At 32.7% G+C, this 26,668-nt stretch overlaps 1 protein-coding gene across 1 annotated transcript in view; it reads right to left on the bottom strand.

Annotated features, from left to right (window-relative positions):
* Nucleotides 1–4,037: 4,037 nt before the first annotated feature.
* Nucleotides 4,038–26,668, bottom strand: part of LOC106882486 (CUGBP Elav-like family member 3) — a 650,826-nt gene continuing 628,195 nt past the window's right edge. Inside the window, exons 10-12 of the mRNA XM_052969856.1 lie at nucleotides 25,338–25,435; nucleotides 23,178–23,436; nucleotides 4,038–4,210 (exon numbers count right to left, since the gene is read on the bottom strand). Of these exons, the coding sequence (XP_052825816.1) occupies nucleotides 4,083–4,210; nucleotides 23,178–23,436; nucleotides 25,338–25,435 (485 nt within the window). The 3' untranslated portion in view covers nucleotides 4,038–4,082. The remainder of the gene's footprint in view (nucleotides 4,211–23,177; nucleotides 23,437–25,337; nucleotides 25,436–26,668) is intronic.

Genomic DNA, 26,668 nt, shown 5'->3' with positions numbered 1-26,668 from the left:
TATATATATATATATATATATATATATATATATATATATACACATATTCAGATGTGTGTAGAAATGAGTAGAATGGAATGCTGGACTGGATACATATAGTATAAATCACAGAATTACATACAAACATACATTCATAGATACATAGATGAGACATGATCATCAGAAATATAGGAAACATAGAAACATTAGAAATGGCTTTCTTCAGATTCTCTGAAGGAAATACAATTTAAAAATAGTTGATATTATTAATTATACATAGCTAAATATACAAAAAAAAAACACACCAATATATCAAAAAGAGGAGAAAAAAAATGAAAATTAAAGATAGTAAATACTAAGAGAGTATAAAAATGTACACCAAACACCAAAGTACGTTAGTAAAACATCTGAGTATGGCTGTTAACACACTGTTTATACATCAAATACCAATATAGCAGTTAGTAAGTGGCATCAGTGAATATGGCTACTAATACACTGTAATACATTAAACACCAATATAACAAATAGATATATATATATAGATATATATATAGAAGAGAGAAAAATGGCTGTCTGTGGCTGCTAAATAGAGTACTGTACACCAAACACCAATAGAAACAGTTATATTAATAACTGAGTATGGCTACTAAATAATACACCAAACACCAAATGAGCAGTATGGGAACTGGCTGAGTATGGCTACTAATAAAGACACTGTAATACACCAAACACCAATATATATATAAATATATATATATATATATATATATATATATATATATATATATATAAAGAGAGAGAGAAGTTAGTGGACTGACTGACTATAGCTACTATTATTACATTGTTATACACCAAACACCAATGTAGCAGTTAGTGGAACATAAAATAATGGTTAGTATGCAATAAACAACAATAGATGTAATATATACATACATGTATATATATCTATGTGTATATAAACATGTGTATATTAATGTGTGAATGTATGTATAAATATATAATATATATATATATATATATATATATATATATATATAAAGTCACTCACACAATGAGTTGATGCTTCACTTTTGATAAAAAAAAACGATTGAAACTGTGTGGTAGAAGTGTGCCTGTATGCACGTGTGTATATATACATATGCGTAGATATGTACATATTTGTACATCTATACATATATTCACACACACACATACATATATCTCCATACTCACATATGCACATACATGCATATATATGCACATACATTCACATATATATATACACACACACATATTAGCATACATTCATATATCTATATATATATGTATGTGTATGTGTATATATATCTATGCATGTGTTTAGCCTAATTCATCTTGACAATGCTAGATTATACATTGCCAACCTCTATTTGTTCTTATGTATTAATGTCATCAAACTAGAATACTTGGCACTTAGTTTGTAACCTGAATTATGTTTGCAGATATTCCTTGTTTTTGTATGAAATATGCACTCTCAATTATACACACTCTTACATACAATAAGAACAAAACAATAGCGACAATAAAAATGTGAAAGAAAAAGGAATGTGTTCAGCAACACACAACTGTTTATTTTAAGTTACTCTTGAATATTTCGATGATGTTCACACCAAATTAGTCTTTAAGTTCTATGTAGAGATGGTGATTATAGATATCTATATGTATGTATATAAAACAAAAATGTGGTCTAATGGCAGCTGTTAATGTGTATAATTAATTTTGATCCTGTATGTTAAATGTATTTATTTAGATTTCTGAAAGATGTGTTCTTAAAGTTTACCTGAATGAAATGAAGAAATTGTTTTGCTTTTCATGTGTAAGCATGTGTCTTTTTCGAGTGTGTTTGTGTGTGAGTAGATAAATGTGAGAAAAAGAAAAGACAATCATTCACAAATTTAAAACACACAAACAACACATACCAACGCACATTCCCTTCCCAACTACAAAAACATGTATAGACCCATATATACATACGAGATACTTGACTCCTTCCCCCATAATGATAAAGGATTTTGTCAGTTAAAAATTAATTTTTCTTTTGCAACCCTTTATCCCATCCATGATTACAATTATTGTTATTATTACTATTACAATAGCCATCTTGCTTTTTTCATTAAATAATTCCTGATCTGCTTGCCTGACATTTCTAATTTCAAAGGTTAAAGTTTTTAACTGTCAAACAAACACTTAATCTTTTCAAATTAATAAAGAATAATTCCTATATAAGAAATCCCCCTTTTCTCCTTCAGTATTTTCTTGTAATGTACTGAATTCAAAGGCAATGTTTTCTTTCCTCTTGTAATGTGACTTCAGGGAAGCTGCTATATCAACGATTTAAAATTAAAGTCACTAACTTCATTATTCAGCAAAAAGAAATTCTGTTATAAAATTTTGATGAATGATTTTTTAAAATTTAAATTAAAAAGCTTTTGATCTTTTGTATTAAAAAATCCAGAAAGGAATTTTAAGTATGTTGGTATCAAAAGTGTTAACTGCTTTAAATATTTGGAGAGAACAAGCTAATATCAATGGAAAGACTGATTTCCATCTAGGGGAGTATCATTTAGATTCACAGCATGCTATGAATTACACGTTTTGTATAATGATTATAACTGGTTTTCTCCTACTTGAATGTTGTACCTATTTTAGCATAAGACCAGAAATATATTACAACAAATAATATTCTTATATGCTACAAGGTGTGTTATTTGATTATTATTGCATCCCTGTTTGTTTTTCAATTAAAACGCATTTATCTTCATATTAAATAACTCTATCATTGCAGTTATTAGACTCTGGTATCATATATACATGTGCTGCATATACCTAATTGATCAAGGGTGGAATGTATATTCACAATGTCTTCTTTATTAAAATTACACTCTTCCAATTGTTAACATTTCACCTTCTGGTTAACACACATCATACATTGACTATACAAGCATTCATACACACACGTAACATTTGTTTTATTTTATGAGACAGTGCTCAAATCTATTGTATGACAATATTGATGCACCTAATTGCACTCTACATGAAGCACCACTGGTAAGTGTCTGTGCATATACCATTATCAATTTAATTTTTGTCTGATAATAATTCCCTACATTGTGCAACTTATGTTGAATGAATATATAATCCCATTGTGGAGTCCTTTTGTTTAAATTGCATCTCTTTGTAGCTTGATATCTTTAAAGTTGCAGCTACCTATGCGAATTCTTTGTAAGTGTTCTTTACCTGGAGTCCTCACACTTGTGCCATCTCTCAATATTTATTTTTTTAAAATACTTTTATTGTTTACACCAGTTTGTTGAAATACATATGAATGAGGAAATATATTTTACTCGAATTTATTTCTAAAAAAATACAAAATGAAACAACAGTAACGCCTCAATGATTATGTATATATATATATACATACACATATATAAACCAAATGGAACTCTCTAGAAAGAAGTATATATAAACTTTCGCATGTTTCCTAGCTCTGGTTTTGAAAGTTTATAATGGATTTCAGGATAAAAATAAAATGGAAAAAAATAAAAAATAAAACCTTTATAACAACATATGTGGTGTTGGTGGTGAAGGTGGTGGTGGTGGTGGTAGATTTTTAAAAATATTCAATAAAAATGGAAGCAGATTTTTTTTTCAACGAAGGGAAGTAATTCATACTATATTTTTCTTACAAATTTGTTTGACACAAAGAGTTATCCTCCTTGTTATCATAAATTGCTTTGTAAATTTTCGATATTGTACAAATATATATATATCAATTGTGATATAGTACAAAACCTATATAAAATACAGGCCACTGTGAAAGCTGCTGCTTATGCTTTTTATTCCTTTTCTTAAATTTTGGTGAATGTCCATTTTTCCGTCGTTCTCTTTTTATTCTTCTCGCTCGAATGGCTTTCGTTAGAGTTTGTATGGTATACGAATATTGTTTTTAGGTGAGCGTTGTTATATGTATATATATATATAAATATTTCTTTATACTTTGTGTAAATAACATTCTTTTTTTGTTGTTATGTTGTAAATAACTTTTAACCCTTACTTACCATTTTCTAATTTGATAAGAAGACGTTCTAATAGGGGCGATTTGCATCTTTTGGCCGCTTCAACTGTACCTTCAGGCGTTTCATTCCAATTTGAAATCCATTCATGGCTTGTATAGCAGCCTGGGCACTGGCTGGATTGTCAAAGCTAACAAAACCTGATGGCAGAAAAACAAAAACAAGTTCAGCTAGCCGACCAAAAGATTTCCCTGTTTCTTTCCATATTCTGGCGCTTGCTCTTTTCATTTCACATACCTTTTCAAACAGATTCTTCTGCTATCGTTGTGTACATACATAGATATAGGTATATAAGGAGTTTATTTCTGTGTGTGCTTGCATGTGTAACTGTATGTGTGTGTATGTATATATTTATATATATGTATATATTTGTCTGTGTGTGTATGTATATATGATTGTATGTATGTATGTATTTATTTGAGGGAAAGATGCTGGTGTTAAATCACAGCATGAGTTTGATATTTGATTTTGGCTCTTTACAACGATGTAATGGCAGGTCAATATTCTTGAGTATATGTCTGATGAAATAGTCTATTTGTCTCTCTCTCTCACATGCACACACATACATACACACATGTAAATCAATGCCATTCAGATTAACTTGAAAACAAGACTGACACATGTCTATACACACACATCTATGATATAAACATACTTCCTCAGATATATTATTGCTAGCCTCTCTAATGATGCATCCACTAAGTAACTCTCTACAAGAGAGATTTAATACTCCTGGCATTGTATACAAATAGAAACATATTTCTTAATCCTTCATCTTGTATGTTTACACAAATATATATATATATGCAAAGTGCATATAACTGAGTGGTTGAATTCTGAGATCGTTTAGAGCATGGAAAAAGAAACCATGTTGCCCCTATAGAAAACATTTGTGCCAAGTTACTTGGATCATTTCTTTTAATTACAGTTGCTGTAAGGCACCAAATTAACAGCAGAACTTGAGGTAATCCAACACTACTACACCAAGATTACTACTTCAGGGCACCGATCAACCTACCGGAAATGTCTAAAAAAGCTGAGGCTCTATACCCTGGAGAAAGGACTCAAAAGATATGCACTGATATACATATGGAAGTCTTCCATATGTACTTTGGGATTGCAAGCTATACCAATCACTGAACTGGATTCTATTACATAATATCAAAGATCCCACCCTCTCCATTAGAGTAAAGACCCAGTACTGTAACAGTTTAGGGTATAAAGATCCATATCTTTTCAATACCTTTCTAAAAGGCTTCAGAGATCTAAACAGTGTAGATATGGACGTGTTCAATGAACAATTAGACAAATTTTTATCTGATGTATCAGATTAACCCATATCACATCAAGGAACACAAGGGAAGCTCTGTCCAACTCACTTCACCAAGACTGATTCTGGAGACGGCCAAGAAATGAGTCTAAAATAAGAGAGCATTAACACTAGTGGCAATGCCCCAGCATGGCCACAGTCACTGGCTAAAATTGATGATAGACTAGAATATTTATATATATGCATACACACACATATCTGCATATATATATATATTTATGTGTATGTATGTACATATATATATATATATATATATGCACATGCATGCATGTATATGCAAGTATTATGTATATATATATATGTACACATAAATGTACAACAAAATGTACATTTGTATAAGCAAATATATATATACCTATACACACATAAATATGTATATTCCTAGATATGCATACTTTATGTATATGCATAGACTTAGCATGTACTCATGTCTGTGCGTGCATATATACACTTACATGTAAGCATATAAGTATCTATCTATATATAAATTTGTAACAATATATATTGCATGTTAGTAAATGAATTTCATATCACAGATGGAAAGTTGACTTCTGTTAGTTTAAAATCCAGATCAAATCCTTCAACATTTGGTTACCTAGCATTATAATTACTTGGAAGTCATTTTTTTCTTCATAGCAAGCTTGTGGGACATTTGCAACTAGGCAGATATGAAATGCTATATATATGTGTGTGCATGTAGTCTATATGTTTATAATTTGTATACATACATAAATGCAGGCGTGGCGATTTGGTAGGAAGTTTGATTCTTGACCAAATAGTTTCAGTTTCAATTCCACTGCATTTTATTTTTGGTAAGTGTCTTCTACTATATCCTCAAGCTGACCAAAGCCTTATGATGGATTTGGTGGATAAAAACTGAAAGAAGCCTGCTGAGTATGTGTGTGTGTGTGTGTGTGTGTGTTACTGTCTCCTTGTGTAGACTTCACAGGATGGTTGTAAATGAGTATCAGTCATACAAGCAGTGTACATTTCTAATTTTCTGTGAAAACATGTCCGGTCATGGGGAGATATTACCTTACTTGGAAACAAGTGAGTGTTGGTGACAGGAAGGGCATCTGGCCATAGAATTCTGCCTCAAAAAATACCATCCACCCATGTCAGCAAATAGTGCAGTGCAAATAGTGCAGTGCAGTGTGTATTCATTAAGTATGATACATAGATGGCTATTTTAATTTAATATGTGCATACTAGAATCTTACTCAGCCTGGTGGCTATTATTAATGTATATACACACACATACATACATGTGTGTGAAAGAACATTCTGTTGCATTCACATACTTCTGCACATTTGACTGTCCATTGAGGCCCTTTCATGTTATTTGTGCCTTACATATGATTGTTTCAAGACCAGATTCAACAACCATAAATCTTCCTTCGATATGCAAGAGAAAGGCATTGTCACAGCCCTGGCTAGACAGTTATGGTTGTTAAAAGAAAGTGCCATGGATTACAACATCAAGAGGAAAAGCTTAGAAAAGGGAAAACCTTTTTTTAATAACAGCAGAAAATGCAGGTCATATTTAGCTGAGAAAAGAATTATATTAAAAAGTTCTCAGCACCAAGACATCTACCTAAACTGCAGGAACAAGATATTTTAGCATGTGCCCACATGAGAGAAGGTATATATTAGCTTACCAACAGGCTTCATCAAGGCTATAATCACTAGATTCTCTACCACTGGCCCTCCCAACATTATATCCTGGGAATCCAGCAAAGACTTTTACCAAATTATACACAAATGAACACACATATACACCCAATCTCTCCTTCTACACACATAACACCTTAATCTCCTCCTGCACATGTTTTCATCCACCAGACTCTTGCTACTTTACATCAAACTCAAGTGTTTTGGGGCCAAAGGACATAACTTGATAAATGTCCTACTCGTTTGTCTCCCATGACTTCATTTTCTTTTTTCACAACACCAGCAAATTGGATATGACATTTTATCACCTCCAACAACAGAGAGCAGCACCATATTTTTTTTTATACCTGTCACCTCTGAAGAGCATGTGGTTTTAGTTATCTAATATCCTGTTACCTAATATCCTGTATGAAACTGATAAGTAAGATTGACTGAAATGAATCTATAATGCTGTATACTTAGATTAAATACCCAGTCTATTGATAAATAGGAGTGCCTATTTGTTCTGGCTTATGGATTCTTAGATTACCTATAAATTATATGTATATATTACGTAGCTTAACACAGAATAACACAGACTTCTCCATCACTATTCTTTTCTTTCCTTCCTTTAATCACCTAACTTTCTGAAGGGCTTAAGCTTGAAATATCAAAGTCATTTCTTCTTCCTTAATTGTTCATCAAACAAATAAATACACCTTGTTATCACCATCTTCTTTGTTGCCATTCTTGTCAGTTTTGAACATGTGTGTGTGTTTGTGGGTGTGTGTGTGTGAACACTCATATGTATATAAGTGTGTGTGTAAACATAATTATGCATGTATATATATATGTGTGTACATATATACTTATACACACATACAGGTGTAGGTGAATATAAACATGCATACACTCACACAAATTTATACATATGTTTATTTATATATAGGTTTATATACACATACTCACAAATTTATACATGTGTATATATATATATAGACATAAAAATATATGCAAATATATGTATGCATATATACATTTGTGTGTGTTTTAACATGTGCCAGTGTGTGTATGTATCTTTTTCTACATGTTAGATAACATTCTCCATTTATAGTAAAATAGCTAACTGAACATTATACAAACATATCTAACTATATTTGGTGAGAAAAAAAAAAAATGAAAAAAAAAATCAACAAAAATGAAAACTAAAAGATTTCTGTAAAAATGGTAAGTTAGAGGATGGAATTATTGTTGTTTCTGAATTTGCCAGAGAAAATGATGTAATGACTACAAAAGTTTGGCAACATATCTTCCTATATGTTTAATCCCTATTCCCAAATAAATGACTACCCTGTTGTACTTTATTAGATTATGATCTGTATAGTCATCAAGATATTAATAATAGAAGAACTTCTTCATTGTTATTCTGTGATAATGTCTTATTTTCTAAGAAATTTTTTACCCCTAAATTAAAATTTCTAGTAAATAAATTGAACTTGTTTCCATTACTGTTATGCGAAACATACTTCATCTAAGAAACAAACCCCTCCAAAAACCAAATTATATTTGGACCTTTTTCTCTTCCTTTAGTGAAGCATAGAATACCTTTTTTTTAGCATAAAACTGACTGAAAAGAAATGTTAAAATTACGTAGAAATATTTAGAATCTTTGAACTATGTTAAGTTGATATGTGTATTGTTTTTTTTTTCCTTTTGTTATTTTTAGTCTGTTTTCTTCTATTTATTGTGCTCTCTTATTTCTAAAATATATTTCAATGGAATAATAATAATAATAATAATAATAATAATATCATCTAATATCTCACAAATGACTTGGTTGTTAAATAGTTTGTAAAAATATGAGATTGCTTAAATTTTACACTGTAGTTTTCATGAAGGGATTAAATCTATTTTCAGAAAAAGTATTCCAGTTGTTAAATATATATATATATATATATATATACATATATGAAATATGTTATAGTTGAGGCTAAGTTTCACCTGACACCTTATTCAACCACTCTCTTATTACAAGTCTATCTATCAATTCATTCTATCTATTTTATCTATCTGGCTATCTGTCCTTCATCCACCTAGGTAGAAAGGATAAATATCAGAATACCTGATTGTGAATTGCAAGTCCATTATATTGTTTTGGACAGAATACTTTGTCCTGCATCAACATATTGCTATGCCCAGTCAACTCTCAGGCAGTGCTTATGCTAAAAGACGATTACTACTGAAGCACAGAACTATGACAACTTACTGATTCAATTCACCAAATTTACTTTCCTTAATGAGGTTCATGAAAAGTCAATGAAATCATTAAGAACAGTGTATAATATATTAATCACTGTTATAATTACTACAATTATTATTCCCTCCATTGTGCAGTATGGAACTAAATGCTTTTTGCTGTTGCCTTTCAAACTTATAATCAAGCCATAATGAAACATCTTTGTATTTTCCAAAGAATTTGATCTGTTCTAAATAGAACAGATATTGAGTCTCAATATGTCATGATATCCAACTGTATTAGATGGTATATTTTGGTGGGTGCATTATTATTGCATCAGTAAATTATATATCAATAAATTTTATTACCATACTCATTACTTTTATTCCTTCGTAACACAGTGTAGGTAAAACTGCACCGGAATCTTTAGTCATCTGTCAAGTTACAACAAGGACCTCAGACAGATAATAATTTCCTTAAGATGTGCGCTGTGTCCAATAAGGCTGCTTTTTGCAAGACATCAATCTTGCATGGGATTTCCAGTTGCCTTAAGAAGTCTTGAAGTTTTAATGGGATTGATCTCAATGCTCCGATCACCACTGGTATTACTTTTACATTACCCTCTTGCATTCCGTACAGTCTTGCCATTTCCACTTCCAATTTGGAGTAGTTGGTGATTTTTTCAACCTCTTTACTCACATTATTATTATTATTATTATTATTATTATTATTTGATGTTGCTAAGAAAATATATCCTATCAATACTTCCATTACAAGTGACTTGTGTTCTAGGATAGCATTATATATATATATATATATATATATATATATATGCACATACATATATATCTGCATATATATATATATATATATATATATATATATATATATATATATATATATGCACATCATACATACATGCATATATATATATATATATATACACACACACACAAATATACATATATAGGAATGTATGTGTGTGTATGTATATATATACGATGTATGCATAATATATTGATATATCTATCTATAATATATGACATATATATATGTATATATATATCTACATATATGTATATATATATGTGTGTGTGTGAGTGTGTGTATATATGTATATATATATATATATATATATACACACACACACAAACACACACACACACACACACTCGAAAGCACTGAAGATGATTTTTATAATAATTATTTTTTTTTTCTAAACAACACCGGGCAATATGAACACAAGCAAACAATAATGAAAATATGTGCATATACGCCACAGACGGAATAATATAAAATTATGTCACTCAACAATAAAATCCACAACAAATAGAAACTAAAAAGCAAGCAAACAAACACGCTTTTTAGTCAAAATGCAGCCAGCAGCCAAATTGGGATTTGGATGGGAGGCAGGGATAGAGGGAAAGGGCTTTTGTGGGGGGTGAGGTTTTGGGAGTCTGTCTTGTTGAATATGCTTTGTATTGTATTATTGTAGTTGTTGCTGTGTATTCCTGTATGGATGTGTGTATATATAAATACATACATACATACAAACAAACACAGACACACACATATATATATGAGTGTGTGTAGGTATATGTGTATGTTGTTTGTTGTGTGGAATTATCTTTTTAAAGTTAAGTAAAAAATATATATACATATATTTTTTAATTTACATATATTAAAGAATTGATATATGTGTGTGTGTATTCTAATATTGTTTCATGGTCTATTTGTTTCTTTACCTTCAGCTGAACAGAGTGAAGGAGAGAGAGAGAGAGAGAGAGAGAGAGAGAGGAAATAAGTGTATGCATGTGTATCTATGTGTGCATGCTCTTATAAGTATATGCACACACACACACATATATATGTATACATATATATATATATACATGCTTGTGCATACACACTGCTGACACAAAGCACAAACATACAACAAATACATGTCATATGAGAAAAAAAAACCCCAATGAAATAAGGATGTGGAAGGAAGGAAGGAAAGAGGGTATTACCTGAAATAAAGAAGCATTTAACATAACAATTGATACACACACACATATATATATATATACATATATATATATGTATATATATATAGGCTGAGGCATGTAAAATAGCATTTGAATAATGTTACATGAATAATGTAAAAAAATAATCAATAACAGTTTAAATAACACACACATACACACACACACACACACACACACACACACATATATATGTTTTTGTTCATTTAAAAGATTTGTCTTTTGTTAATTTAATTTTCTTTTCTGCTTTATCGAATAAATTCCAATGTTAAAGATTAATTTGTAGAAACAAAGTCTATTCTATCTTTTGCTTCTTTTACTTTCAAACTGTTAAATATGCACACATATATTTGTGTGTGTGTGTGTGTGTGTGTACACATACTCCCATATATATATATGTATGTATATATGGTGTATATACATTTAAAAAAAAAAATTTCTTTGCCTTTGTAGCAAAACCAATAATTTTATCATTCATAGAATTCAAAGAGAAAATCCATTTGTATGTAACCAAATATTTAGAAAAATGAAAAGATTTAAAAAGGAAGTGTTAAAAAAATATATATATGTAAGCATATATATATGCGTGTGTGTGTGTGTTAAAAATAAGAATGTAGTAAATACCGAGATTGTTTTTGTTTTCTTTTGGTAACTTATGATTTGTCAAATTTGTTGTTAGTAATTTAGTTAATGATAGTACAAAATGGGTATTTATTAATGTGCCTGACGCTTTTTATTGCATAGACACACCTAATTATATTTCTTGTTGTCTTCATATGTGTATGCATGTGAACACACACAAACACACATGCCTGCAGCTATTGTGTTTGTATATATATACATGTTTGTTGGTGCTCCTTATGTAAAATCTTGGTCAATGTTAGGGGCTGATCTGATTTAGAGTTAGAGAACACTGTAGGATGTGAACTTAAAACGTAAAGATCTAGGACAAATACCACAAAGAATTTCGTCTAACACACAAACGATTCTGTCAATCCACCACTCATCATTATCATCATTTAACGTCCGTTTTCCATGCTGGCATGGGTTGGATGGTTTGACTGAGGTTTGGAGAGTCAGCAGATGCACCAGGCTTCAATCTGATCTGGCAATGTTTTTACAGCTGGATGCCCTTCCTGATGCCAACCACTCTGAGAGTGTAGTGAGTGCTTTTTAGGTGCCTCTGGCATGGGGGCCAGTCAGGGGGTACTGGCATCATCCACGTTTGGATGGTGCTTTTTATGTACCACTGGTATGGGAGCCAGTCAGAGGGTACTGGCATCAGCCACGTTCGGATGGTGCTTTTTATGTGCCACCGGCATGAGAGCCAGTCAGTGGGTACTGGCATCATCCACGTTTGGATGGTGCTTTTTACGTGCCACTGGTATGGGAGCCAGTCAGTGGGTACTGGCATCAGCCACGTTTGGATGGTGCTTTTTACGTGCCACCAGCATAGGGGACTGTCAGTGGGTACTGGCGTCAGCCATGTTCAGATGGCTTCCTTTTTGGATTCAGTATCTCTACCACTCATGGATATGTTTACAAAAATCAAAAAAACAGCGCAGCACCCATAACTCTTGGAAACATTCTTTCACATTCAGAATTGATGAAGCATGGAATAAACTACCAGACTCTATTATTAACTGCCAGAACACTGCATCTTTCCTAAGTTCCATGCTTCTTAAAATTTGTCTAACCCTACACCCTTTCTTTTCTATGGCTCTTTTACATGTTTGCTTTTCTGTCTTTGTATTTTATTCTGTGTATTATGCATGTACTTTTGGCTTTTATTACTGTCTTTCTATACTTGACTTAGTGCCGCTATTTGTCCCCTCTTTTAACCTTTCCTGATGAGTTACAATACACCTGAGCACTGCATACAATAAACTCACCATCGTTATAATCAGTGGATGGATAGATAGATAACAGTAATTTTGTTTCTGATTCCAAAACTTCAAAGCAGAATTGTTTTCAATTTTGTTCATTCATTTTTTTTTTTGTGTCTTTCTTGTTGGTCAACCACACAGAAAACACTGAACAGTAAACTAAACAGAACCCTTTTTGTTAGAGAAACAGGCTTTTTGAAGCTATATTGTCATTGCAAGGTTTGTTATTTGGTTCAAAGTTCCCACATATGTGTGTGGGTACGAGTATATATATATATATGTGTGTGTATTTATGCATATATATATATATATATATATATATATATGTATGATATACATCTACATATATATAAATAAATACACAAATATACTCTCATATACACACACAAACACATATATTCACACACACATACATGTGTGTATATATATGTATATTCACACATACATTGTGTGTGTGTATATGTGCATGTATATATACTTATACATGTATATATATATGTATGTAAATACACCCACACATATATACATATGTAAATACATACACACAGTAAAAGTTAATCTAATTTCATTTCAGCTATTATTAAATTATACTTATTTAGACATTAAATTCAACAAAGTGACCCTTTACACTTATTTTTCTTTGCAATGTTTTTTCTTTTTTTCTTTTTTTTTTTTCAAAAATTTCCTTTTTTCATTATATTGTTGCTGTTTATTAATCTTTAATCTTTTTAGAATCATTTACCAACCATCTTGGATGGAATCAAATCGAATTTCAACCCAAGTCATTCCTGTTTGTAGACAAAATACTTCTTTTGTTATGTTCCTAATTTATCAAACAGCAATGATGGTAGTGGTGGTGGTAGTGTCAGTGGTGTTGGTGGTGCTGGTATCTAGAAAACAGCTAAATCGACAAATTATTTTTATCCTATTTTTACAACCCTGTAATCAGCTGTTTATTGCATTTTTATAGAAATAAGCATTAATGTAAGAGGAATTGAAGTAGCTAAAAGTTTTTTTATTCATTTATAAGTTGACAATTTTTTTCTATTTTTAAAGTATTTCTCTTATATATATATATCTGTGTATATATATATATATATATCTGTGTATATATATATATATATATCTGTGTATATATATATATATATATATATATATATATATATATATATATATATGTTTATTTTTAACAAACATTTCTTTAATTCTTCTGTTTTGTTTCCATCCATGACAAATTCTTACAGAAAACAGACTACTATACTGCCAAGTCTTGTTAGACCTGGTCTGGTTCCTCTTAATCATTTTACTTTATCTCTCTGCTTCTTTACCGACTCACTGTCCTAATTTTCTCCCACCATATATAACAAAAATAAACCTACTCTTTTGTGCAAAAACTACCTTGTATTAATTTAACATTAGCATCGAAGAGAATAAATCTTGCAAAAACTGCAAATAACGATAAAGAATTTTTCAATCTAAAGAAAAGTTCCTCTGTGGAATCTCCAAATTCCCTCTAGATTCTTGAAATTTATTCTAGGCTATAAATTGCTATCTTAGACTCTCTCTCACTGTATATATATATATGTATGTATGTATGTATGTATATGCGTATATATGTGTGTATATATATATGTGTGTGTATATATATGTGTGTGTGTGTATATATATCTATATATATATGTGTGTATGTATATATGTGTGTGTGTGTGTGTGTATATAAATGTGTATGTATGTGTATATATATATATTGCAACTTATGTTTCTACATCCTACATTTTCATTTGTGAGGATATTTTCACTTCCATTGGATATTATTAGATATTATTTATAATATCAATGAATCTCGACTACATCTCCATCCCATGTGTATGTTTCCTCAGGCATTTACATTTATATATATATATATATATATATATATATATATATATATATATATATATATATATATATACACACACACACACATCACATCACATGTCTGTCTATTCAACTCCCTACCTATCTACATATATCTCTCTTCATCTATCTATCTATCCAGCTCTAGTAAAAAGCTACACTTGCTTTAAACAGGTATCATCTCTTTTCCTGTTTCTTTTCCTTTTTATGATTTCTTTCTTATTCTCCTTCGATAAAAGATTCACCTGAAATGTCAATCTGCTTCTCTCCCTTTTCTTGACATCACAACATTTTATGTTACTTTTTTATTTGTGCTTACACTTTGTCTACCACTTTTTGAAATGTTGTCTACTTCTTGTAACTTCTCACATTGTCCAACAGTTAAACCCTTATTTCATTTGTGCTATTTTACATTCATACATACATACATACAAGCGAACTACAATACTCTCCTATATATACATGCATACATATTCACACACACACATACTTTCAGCTTCAAACCTATTACTATTGGAACACCAGGATACATACCAACCCCTCTGGAGCAAAATATGGTTGAACTTGGGATCTTGAGGAAGGAATACAAATCCTTAGCTCACATGCTACAAACAGTCACAATATTTGGGACTACAAAAATCTGCAAGGACGATGGTTAAGACAGGATACTTTCCTACATAATTTTGCTACCAAGTAGATGACGAGTTAAAATTTACTCTAAATTAAAAAGAGAAAGAGAAAACACACACACAGATATTTTAAGGTTGCTGATTGTTACTGTCATTAGATAGTCTTAGACAGAAGGCATTGTAATTGTAACGTATGTTACCTTCTAAAGTGCTGAGCTGCAGACTCATTACCACACTGGGCAAAATGCTCAATGGCATTTCATTTGTTTTTATGTTCTGAGTTCAAATTCTGCTGAGACTGACTTTGCCTTTCATCCGTTTGGGGTTGATAAAATAAGTACCAGTTGTGTACTGGGGTTGATGTAATCAACTTAACCCCCACCCCCGATCTTGTTGGCCTTGTGCCAAAAATTGAAAGCCATATTTGTTCTGGATCTCTGTACTCCAAATTCAAATCCCGCTGGGGTCAATTATGTTTTAACCCTTTCGATACCAACCCGGCTGAAACCACCTCAGGCTCTGTAGTACAAATGTCTTGTTTTCATAAGTTTTGAATTAAAATCTTCCACCAAACCTTAGTTACAATTTATGTTCATAACACTAGCTTAATTTTACTAAATTCTTTGTTATATTTAAAATTGATTGAAAGAAACACAAGGACATCTCAAAATGAATATGGTAACGAAAGGGTTAATTCCCTTCAGGGTTTACAAATAAAATACCAACCCTATACAGGTGCTGCCCTTTCTCCCTCCACCTGTCACATCCTGGATATTCTGCTGGGTCAAGGGTGAAAGTACAGAGAGAGAGGCGGGGGGAGGGGAGAGCACCTGTGACTGGTTGCAACTGCATGATGGCCTAAAATCATTAGTAAAAGCTTAGTGCATGCTGATACCAAATCATCCTTGATCACAAGTGACAGCTGTAGTATATACAGAACTACTTTACCTGCCAGGTGCTTGTAATTTGGCTTGTGAACACACACTAAACATTGTTTTATACAATCTTGAGTCAAAGGTGGCTCAGAATCACGACAGTCTTCTTAATCCTAATCTCTCTGTAACTTGGATTTTAAGCCAAAAATAATCTTCTGAGCAAGACTAAGAATGTTTACATACATCACATTGTACATACATTTAATTGATGCAAATATGGCTGTGTGGGTATGATGTTTGCTTCTCAACTACATGATTTTGGGTTCAGTCCCACAACACGGGACCTGCTATAACTTTGGGTGAAGTTTCACCAGTCAATGCCTTGTATGTGAATTCGCTAAAGAGAAAGCATACATAAGTCTGTTGTGTGTGGGGGTGCATGCCCATGTCTTTGTGCTTCATATGAAAAAGGATTGAGTTATAAATGGTGTGGTTATGTTGACATTCCTTATTAACAAATCTTCATTAGCTCTACACTAAGTGTAAGGAAAAATTCCCTTACCTGAAAAACAGATAAGGGTTAATGACAGGAAGGGCAATGTGTTAATAACATATATTCATCTAACCCAGTTTTTCGCAATCAATTTTTACTTATGGATCCCTTTGATTCATATTTTACTTGCATGTACTTTCCTAGCCATTTGATGTTTAAAAAATAACAGTATTTTTCATATTTAAATATTATAAAAATATCTTGTGTATTATAGAAGTATGACCAATTTATTGCAGATAAATTTTAACAACAAAATCTTATATGGACCCCCAAGGACCATCTAGACCCCAGTTGAGAACCATTATGCTTTTGGCTGCTATTTCTAGTTGAAGAAGTGACCATGTAAGAAGCTGTTTCAGAAAGCAAATGAGTTTCTCGGATGAAAGACTTGTTGATGATGTCTGGAGAAAATGTCATGTGATCTGTGACTTGAAATCAAAGGAATCTTATTGAGTTTATTAAATGTCAACATAAATTGATTGACTTTTAAAGAATGTAGATTTATGTCCTTGCAATGACAGATTGTCGTCAGCAAACTTAAAAGTTAATTTCTGTTGTTGCTTATTAAGAAATCTTAATGAAAATGAATTAGAAAATATAAAAAACTGATTAGTAATTATTTAATTATTTTGAATTTCATATTTAATTATTCAAAACATCATTTCTGGCTTGAAATTAGTGATGTTTATTAATTTTAGATTAACTCTGTTGACATTAGAAAGGAGAGAAGTTGAAAAGGAGATATTTGTGATTATCCCTATGGGAATTTAACCCTTTTGATACCAGCCCACTTGAAACCATCCTGAGTTCTGTGATTCAAACTTCCTGTGTGAAACTGATCTTAATCAAAACCTTCCGTCAAAATTTATGTTCCAAACATCAACTTAACAACGACAATTATTTTACTAAATTCATTATTTTCAAAATTAACTAAACCAAAAGCAATGTATTTTAACAGAAATATGGTAACAAAAGGGTTAAAGGGATCTAAACTGAAATCTGCCTTCAAAATTTCATGCTATGTTCCAAACACTAGCTTAACACTGACAATGAGTAAGAAATTCTTTATTTTCAAAATTAATTGAAATGAAGGCAGTGTACTTCAAGAGAAATACGGTAACAAAACTGTTTTCTAAATTTATCCAAATTATTGATTACTTATCAAAATAAATTGAAAGACAGAGGTTATGTATTTCATTAGAACATAAAGAAGAAGTGGAGGCATGTGGCTTAGTGGTTAGAGTATTCAGCTCATGATCGTAAAGTTGTGAATTTGACTCCTAGTGGCGTGTTGTACCCTTGAGCAAGACACTTTATTTCATGTTGCTCCAGTTCACTCAGCTGGCAGAAATGAGTCATACCTGGGATCCAAAGGACCAGCCTTGTCACATCCTGGTGCCACACTGAATCTTTCTGAAAACAACTACCGTAAATGTGTGTATGTCTGTGGAATGCTCAGCCACTTGGATGCTAATCTCATGACCAGGCTGTTTGATCGATTGAATCAACTAGAACACTCGTTTTCGTAACTGACAGAGTGCCAGGCTACAAAGAAGCATTGAGAAATATGCAAACGAGTTTTCTGTGAACAAGGTATTTTGATTGCTAATCCCTCTATAAATAATAACTAGATTGGCATTTTGAGATATATGATTTACATATGTCTCAAGATTCTTCAGATACGTTCTAGATATAAACAAATAGTATTCTCATTTCTAAGACTAATATGTCCAATCTGGATGGAAGAAGGTTAGAAAAATATTTTAGTGGAATGGTATCACAATTGTCTGGGTTACAGTAGATGTGTAGTTCAAATTCTACAGGCGGCTATGTGTCTTTCCCATTTAAGGGTTTTTAATGGCATGTAGTCATCATCATCATATCTGCTTTCCATGGTGGCATGGATTGAATAGAATCTGGCAAGTGGTATGGCTATGTTGAACCCCAATATCAACTTTGACATGGTTTCTATGACTAGATGCCCTTACTAATTGCCAACCACTTTACAGTGGGTGCTTTCATGCCACCAGCACTAGTGAGATTGCCAAGTAACTTGCAAGACAGAAAAAAATAACAGTGAGAAAGACCCCTTGACTATCTGGGTGGAATATTTGAGATGGGGAGGTGGTTTTATGCTGGGTGTTGGTTGGGGTTAAAGTGTGACAAAGGACAAGCACAGGTGCCTTGCTATAGAGGAGGTGTGTGACTACCCCCACATTATATAAGGGCAGATGGCTGTAACTGGGAAGAAGATAAAGATGGTAGTGATGAGGTCCCAGAGCAAAATCTCAAGGTACAAGAAAGTGAAAATAAAGGAGGATAAGAACAGTGGATTGGAGGATAGTTAGTTTCATAAGAGTGTGAGGGGAGAGTTAACAGGTGGTTAGAAATGGGTGGGGCGAGCTGGCAGAAATGTTAGCACGCCAGGCGAAATGCTTAGTGGTATTTCGTCTGCCATTACGTTCTGAGTTCAAATTCCGCCGAGGTTGACTTTGCCTTTCATCCTTTCGGGGTCGATAAATTAAGTACCAGTTACGAACTGGGCTCAATGTAATTGACTTAATCCATTTATCTGTCTTTGTTTGTCCCCTCTATGTTTAGCCCCTTGTGGGCAATAAAGAAATAAGAAATGGGTGGGGCAGGGGGGGATAGAGATGAATTTATGAGCTATTATTTAGAGCCAGATTGTCATTTGAGATACATTGTTCCAAAAAGGCTTAATTCATGAGAAATATGCTAACAAGCAAAATGGTTTCAGAATGTGGAATGTGATTAGAGAGTCTCGTTACTATTTCTAGCAAGTTATACTATGACCTCATAGAGTTTCCCCTCCCCTCCTCATTGGCTTGGGTGTCTAATGTGTTTCATAGATTATTCGATTGAATTAGATGTTCTGTGTTGACATAAAATATATCTTTGGTAAATTCATTCTGAAATGCTTTCAAACATAATCTAGATTCTTTTTTTCCAAATTTTGTTTCTTCTATAGTTCGTTAGGGGTAAAAATATCAAGTGAATTAATATTACTAAATATAGTACACACCTTGACCCTCCACCACCTACCTTCTCCCACTTTATATATTTTTTCTTCTTCTTCTTCCTATAATTACTTTATATTGTTCCATTATAATGTCATCTTTAGTTATTATATTGTGCATAATTTTATGTTTCTTTAAAATTTACGAGCCTTCGTTATTTTACAAAGCCTCTTTAACGATCATGTAAATTTATTCTGCATCTAGAATCAATTTTGCCCTCATATCGGTAAAGTCTTTTGTTGAGGAATCTTTGTAGGTTGGCAACACACATACACATACAAATACACACACAAACACTCTCTTCCCCCCCCCTCCTCAGTCGCTCTTGTTTTACATTTTTGTCGTTGCTTTTATAATAGTTTTTAAAAAATGGGAGGAGGAGATATAGATTCTTCAGGAGATTATAATTAATCAATAATTTAATAAATGTATAAATAAATACAGATAATTCAGAATAAGTTGAGATAGAAAATCCTTTTTTAAAAAATGTTCAGTCTAATTTTTTTTGTTTTGTCTTCTTGAATATTTTGCTGGCAGAAATAAAAAAATAATAATTATAATTATTATAATTTTAATAGTAATAATAATAATTATATTTAGAATTATTTAGTGATGGTAAATATAATGACCCTTGCCTTCCCACACCTCCCATTCTCACCAAAATATAATTTAAACTATAAATAATTCTTTCAATTAATACAAAACATGATAGAACAGGAGGTAAGCTGTTTGCTACTTAGACCTGCAACCCAGTTTCAATTCCAGATTGAATCTATTTAATTTTACATATGATTGCTAAATTTTATGTGTTTTCTTTATTTTATATTTTTGGTTTTGTCTGGCAAAGGGAGTTACACTCTTAGCCAAACAAAACATTACTCCAATACTAGTGAGGTCAATGGAATTAGCATTATTCTTGAATGGTTGCAAGTCAACTGTTGTAGGAATGAAATGTTTGTTTTTATTCTAGGAGGAAGATGTCATGGGCAGAAAGGACTGAATGTAGAGGTTTTATGCAGGGCCAAGGAGAGAGAAAATACAATATGAATATGATGACAAGAGAAGAAATAAGCATATGTGAAGTAGCTGAGAAGAGGTGTCATGAGACCAGTCAGTTCTAAAGAGCAGAGATCACAGCAGTGGAAGTAGAAAAGACAGAGAGAAGACCCAGAATACCATGAGGAAGGTGTTGGTAAATGACTTCATGTCAATGAATTGAGTGGAGAGTGTGTGACATTTTTGTACAGCTGTTTTGATCCTACCTATTTGCTGATTTGACCCTAATTTATTTGATATCAGACTCTTTGTCTCCAGGACCTTTTGAGAAAGTGAAAATTTTTGTTTTTTATTCTAGTTAACAACAAACTTGTTATCACAACTACTCAACTACTAAACTTCCTTTAACTTTCACTATGATGGCTAGTGAAATATTAACCCTGTATTTATTTTGAGATGCTTTGTGTTTCTTTCAATTAATTTTAAATATAATAAAAGATTTAGTAAAATAACTTTGTTGTCATTAAGCTGGTGTTAAGAACATAAACTGTGACTAAGGTTTGGTGGAAGATTTTAATTAAAAACTTATGGAAACAAGACATTTGTACTACAAAGCCAGAGGCAGTTTCAGCTGGGTTGGCATTGAAAGAGTTTATGAAATAAGGATAAAAAAAGGTTTTCTTATAATGTATTTTTGCATATCTCTCCTTATTTTTTCTATGTGTATATTTCTGAGTAAGTTAAGTTACCTTCTTGAGTCATAGTTAGGCTTCCTGGTTTCCATGGCACATATATTCCCCACCTGGACAGGACACTGGTCTGTCACAGGCACAACTCATTTTTGCCAGTTGAGTGGACTACAGCAACATGAAATGAAGTGTTTTGCACAAGAATGTGATGCATCGCCTGGTCCAAGAATCGAAAACAAAATCTTATGATCATGAGTCGAACACCCTAATCACTAAGCCATGTACCTCCACTAAATTTCTGAGTGTATGTGTGTGAGTGTTTGCTTCTAGTGCCAAAAAGTACTGTTACCAAAACAGGTTAAATGTTCTGTCAGTTGCACCAAATCACTAGCACCCAAACAGTTGTGGCCAATCATTTCATTCTGTCGAGTGGTGTTTTTTCTGGATGTGGTCTAGGACAGGATTGTTTTAAGATGTGGGTGCACTGGGCCATTACTTGTGGTCCCACAAGGATCTAAGGACCCAATACAAATTTATGCTGCGTTGTGTATGTAGGGGTTCCCATGCATTGCTTTGTCTAGGAGCAGGGGTCTAGGATATCTGTAGCACTGTTCCAGATGTGGGAGCATTGTTCTGAAGTGTGTCTTACATAAAAGTTGTAGTTGTTAAGGGTTTGAGCATTTCTTGGCTCTGAAGAGGTAAGCCAGTTTTTGGGTAGTACTTTTGGCCATTTGGCTAAGTCTTTGGGAAATGCATGAAAGTTGCAATACACTTTCCCCCACTTCTTCCTTCTCTATAAATATGAAGTTTTAGTTGTGTTCAGACAAAACAAATTGGCATTACGGCTATTATAGCACCAGTGGAAAGAGGGCTCATTTTTTTTTTTTTTTGTATTTTTTCAAAAAAATCTTTTCATTTTTCTAAATTTGTTTTTTAAAAAGAATTACCAAAAAGACTATACCGAAAAATACACAAATGACAAATATATAAATATAAATATATATATAGATATATATAAATATATACGTATAAATATATATATACATAAATATATATATAAATATAAATATATATATAGATATACATATATATATATGTTAAGCTTTCGTATGAAATTTGGAAGTTTTTATCTTTTTTCTTTTTTTGGTTTACAAATTTAATAAAGTTAATAATAAATTTAAAAATATATACCAAAATATATATATTTAGATAAATAAAAAAATAGACACAAATGACAAATAAATAAATACATACAGTTATATACAGAAAAGAAATGGAATAAAGACAAAAAGTGTTACTCACCAAAGCATTTACTTTGATTGGTGGCGCGGTCGACATAGACTTTGGCACTAATAACATTACCAAAAGGCATGAACATCTGGGCTAGTTCAGCATCGCCAAATTCTTGGGGCAAGTGATATATAAAAAGATTGCAACCTTCCGGCCCTGGAGATAGCAGAAACATAGGCATGGCTGTATATAAATACATATATACATCATTATATATACTTAAATGGAGGTGAACATTATATACATAAATATATTTATGAACACACACATATAAACATATATATATGTATGTATGTGTGTGTGTGTATGTATATATATATATATATATATATATATATTTATATACACACATACATACATACATGAACATGACATACATAAGTAAATAAGCATAAATAGATACATAAATATACATAGGTAGAGAAGTATAAATATATTACAGTTATACATATATGCTAGGCCCTCATGAAGTTAATGGTGGGGGTAATTAAAGAAAGAAAGTGGGTAGGTAGATGAGTATGGGGACAAATTGTCATCCTTCATAAAATTACAATAATCTTAATAATTATAAAATAATAATAATTATTTTATAAACATAGTGAAGAAAGAATTATATAGATGAAAACTTTGTTGTTTGCTGAAGGTTGTGAGTTCAAATCGCAGCAGTATGTTGTGTCCCTGAGCAAGACACTTTATTTCATGTTACTCCAGTGCACTCAGCTGGCAAAAATGCTTAGTACTTGTATTTCAAAAGGCCAGCCTTGTTACATTCTGCATCATGCAGAATCTCCCTGAGAACTACATTAAGGGTACATGAGTCTGTGGAGAGCTCAGCCACTTGCAAATTAATTTCATGAGCAGGCTGTTCCATTGATCGGATTAACTGGAACCCTCTTTGGCATAATCAACAGAATGCTAGTATTTGCTAAGTCATAAACAAGAGCCACAATCTCTTGTTAGATTCATTAGACCAGGGTAGCTATGACTGATAAAATACAATGATGTTGAAATACTGGATGTCCCAAAGATTCATCTGAAAGAAGTTCTCCATTGGCAAAATGCAACAGAATCTGTTGGAGTGTATTAAATATAAACATGTAAGTCATCTTGCTTTTCACTGTGTGTTTGATGATTTATTATTGGTTGGTAAATATTAGCACACATCAGTAAAAAAATTGTTTACTGAATTTAAACAAGAACCATAATCTCTTGTTGGATCCAGGAGTCTGAGTTGCCTTTGGCTGATGAAAAACAGCAATGTTGAAACACTGGATGTCTCAAAGATTCCTTATGCAAATGAATCGAGTGTTATGAACACACATTCATCTGAATGATAAAACACAAGTGTTTAAACATATTCAGGTTCAAATCTACTGGAACATATTAAGAATGAATATGCAGGTCATTGCTTCAATTCTTGCTGTTCACCATGCACATGGGTGATTTGTCAAACTTCATTTTGTCTTCTCATGAAAAAAATTCCACCAATCATTTGATGGGCATGCGCAGGAACTGACCTTTGACAATTTGAGAACTGCTCTACTTATCTCATGGATAGCACAGTCAAAGACCCAAGTCAGGTTCACACTTATGCATAGCATATCAATCATTGTAGACTCTGAAATGGTGTTGGTGTTAGTGGTGGGGGTTGATGCCTAATTCTACCCCCCACCCAATCTATATTTATGCAATCTCATAATCTGAGAAAGGCACAAAAGCAGCAAAAAAGAAATTGAAATATTTCAAAAATAAAAACAAAATTCTTCAAATGACCCACTTGTTGCTGTTTTCGTTGTTCTGGTCAACCCTGATCGAATAGACTTATAACCAAGAATGTTCCAACTGTGACCATTCTGTCTTTTCCCTGTGAAGAGGGAGTCAAGGACCACCTTTATACAACATATTTTCTAAGATGGGTGGTGCGAGTGATCTGGCTGTTATTTCTAGCAAATGAAGTAACACAAGCCCTCTTGCTAGTCTGTAACCCACTTACTGAGGATAAACAGGTAAGCAAGGTCAATGCTCCTATCAATACTCCTCCTACTGCTGCTATTATATGAATGAGAGAAAGACTCAGTAGGACACACCATGCTTTTGTTAACTGTTTCAGGTGCCCATGCAGTTGTGAGCAGACACACGTACCCCCCACCTCTCAGCCCTCCTACCCTTCACCTGGCTGAATATCCAGGATGTGATGGGCCAAGGAAGAAACTGCTGCTGCTGCTTCATACAATATTCAAAACCTAATCCAAAGTTCAGGACAAAGAGGACTTTGGAACGGTTTGAAAACATGTAAGAACACAAGTGGAGAGGCAAAGGTGTATCTCTTTGGGCTTCCCTCAACCTCAATTGACTGTGAAGGCTTAGGGCTTAAGGTATTTGGCTCCCTATCGTAAGGCCATGAGTTCGATCCCAAGTGGTGCATTGTGTCCAAGTTCAGTGAAACAGCTACTATTGGTCAACTTACTGAAGACAATAGATGTTGTTGTTGGCACTCCGTCGCTTACGACGTCGAGGGTTCCAGTTGATCCGATCAACGGAACAGCCTGCTCGTGAAATTAACGTGCAAGTGGCTGAGCACTCCACAGACACGTGTACCCTTAACGTAGTTCTTGGGGATATTCAGCGTGACACAGTGTGACAAGGCTGGCCCTTTGAATTACAGGTACAACAGAAACAGGAAGTAAGAGTGAGAGAAAGTTGTGGTAGAAGAGTACAGCAGGGTTCGCCACCAACCCCTGCCGGAGCCTCGTGGAGCTTTAAGTGTTTTCACTCAATAAACACTCACAACACCCGGTCTGGGAATCGAAACTGCGATCCTATGACCGCGAGTCTGCTGCCCTAACCACTGGGCCATTGTGCTTCCACACTGAAGACAATAAAACAGCTGTCAGTCAACATATCAAATGAACGGTCAATAACAAACCATCTCAGAGATATGTTCAAAATACACAGTTGATATATGAACCAAACCAGAGAGCCACAGCATGGTTATTATCAGTTAAATATGGTAGTCAAATTTCCTTCAAATCATGGTATACAAACTTCAAAATGGAAGAGTATGAAATAATGCAATCCTAGATGCATTATGTCTAAAGGAAAATAGATCAAATAATCATGGCTTAAATACCTTTGATTATAAATCTGCTGGATAATGGCTGACCTGGGGTTAAACTACAAGATTATCACTGCTGTCATTAATATTATATAGTAGTCTCTATGTACTTTATGTTTGAATAAAAGATGGGATGGTCATGGCTGGAACACCTTTGGATCAAAGCTGAGAAAAGCAAAACTGCAACATTGTCACCACTATCATTATTATTATTATTATTACAATCCTAGATACAATCTATCTCAATAAACACACAAAAAAAAAAAAAAAAGGAATGGTCCCATTTTGAAACAGTTTTGATTATAAGCCTGCTGGATTAAGGCTAATCTATTGGTTGACCAACAGCCACAATGTCGACATCTTAAAGCATAAGATAAGTGTGAAGCAA

Source organism: Octopus bimaculoides, chromosome 8 (genome assembly GCF_001194135.2).
Source record: "Octopus bimaculoides isolate UCB-OBI-ISO-001 chromosome 8, ASM119413v2, whole genome shotgun sequence".
Lineage (NCBI taxonomy): Eukaryota > Metazoa > Mollusca > Cephalopoda > Octopoda > Octopodidae > Octopus > Octopus bimaculoides.
Note: the sequence above shows the minus strand (reverse complement) of the source record. Positions and strands in the feature narration are given on the sequence as shown.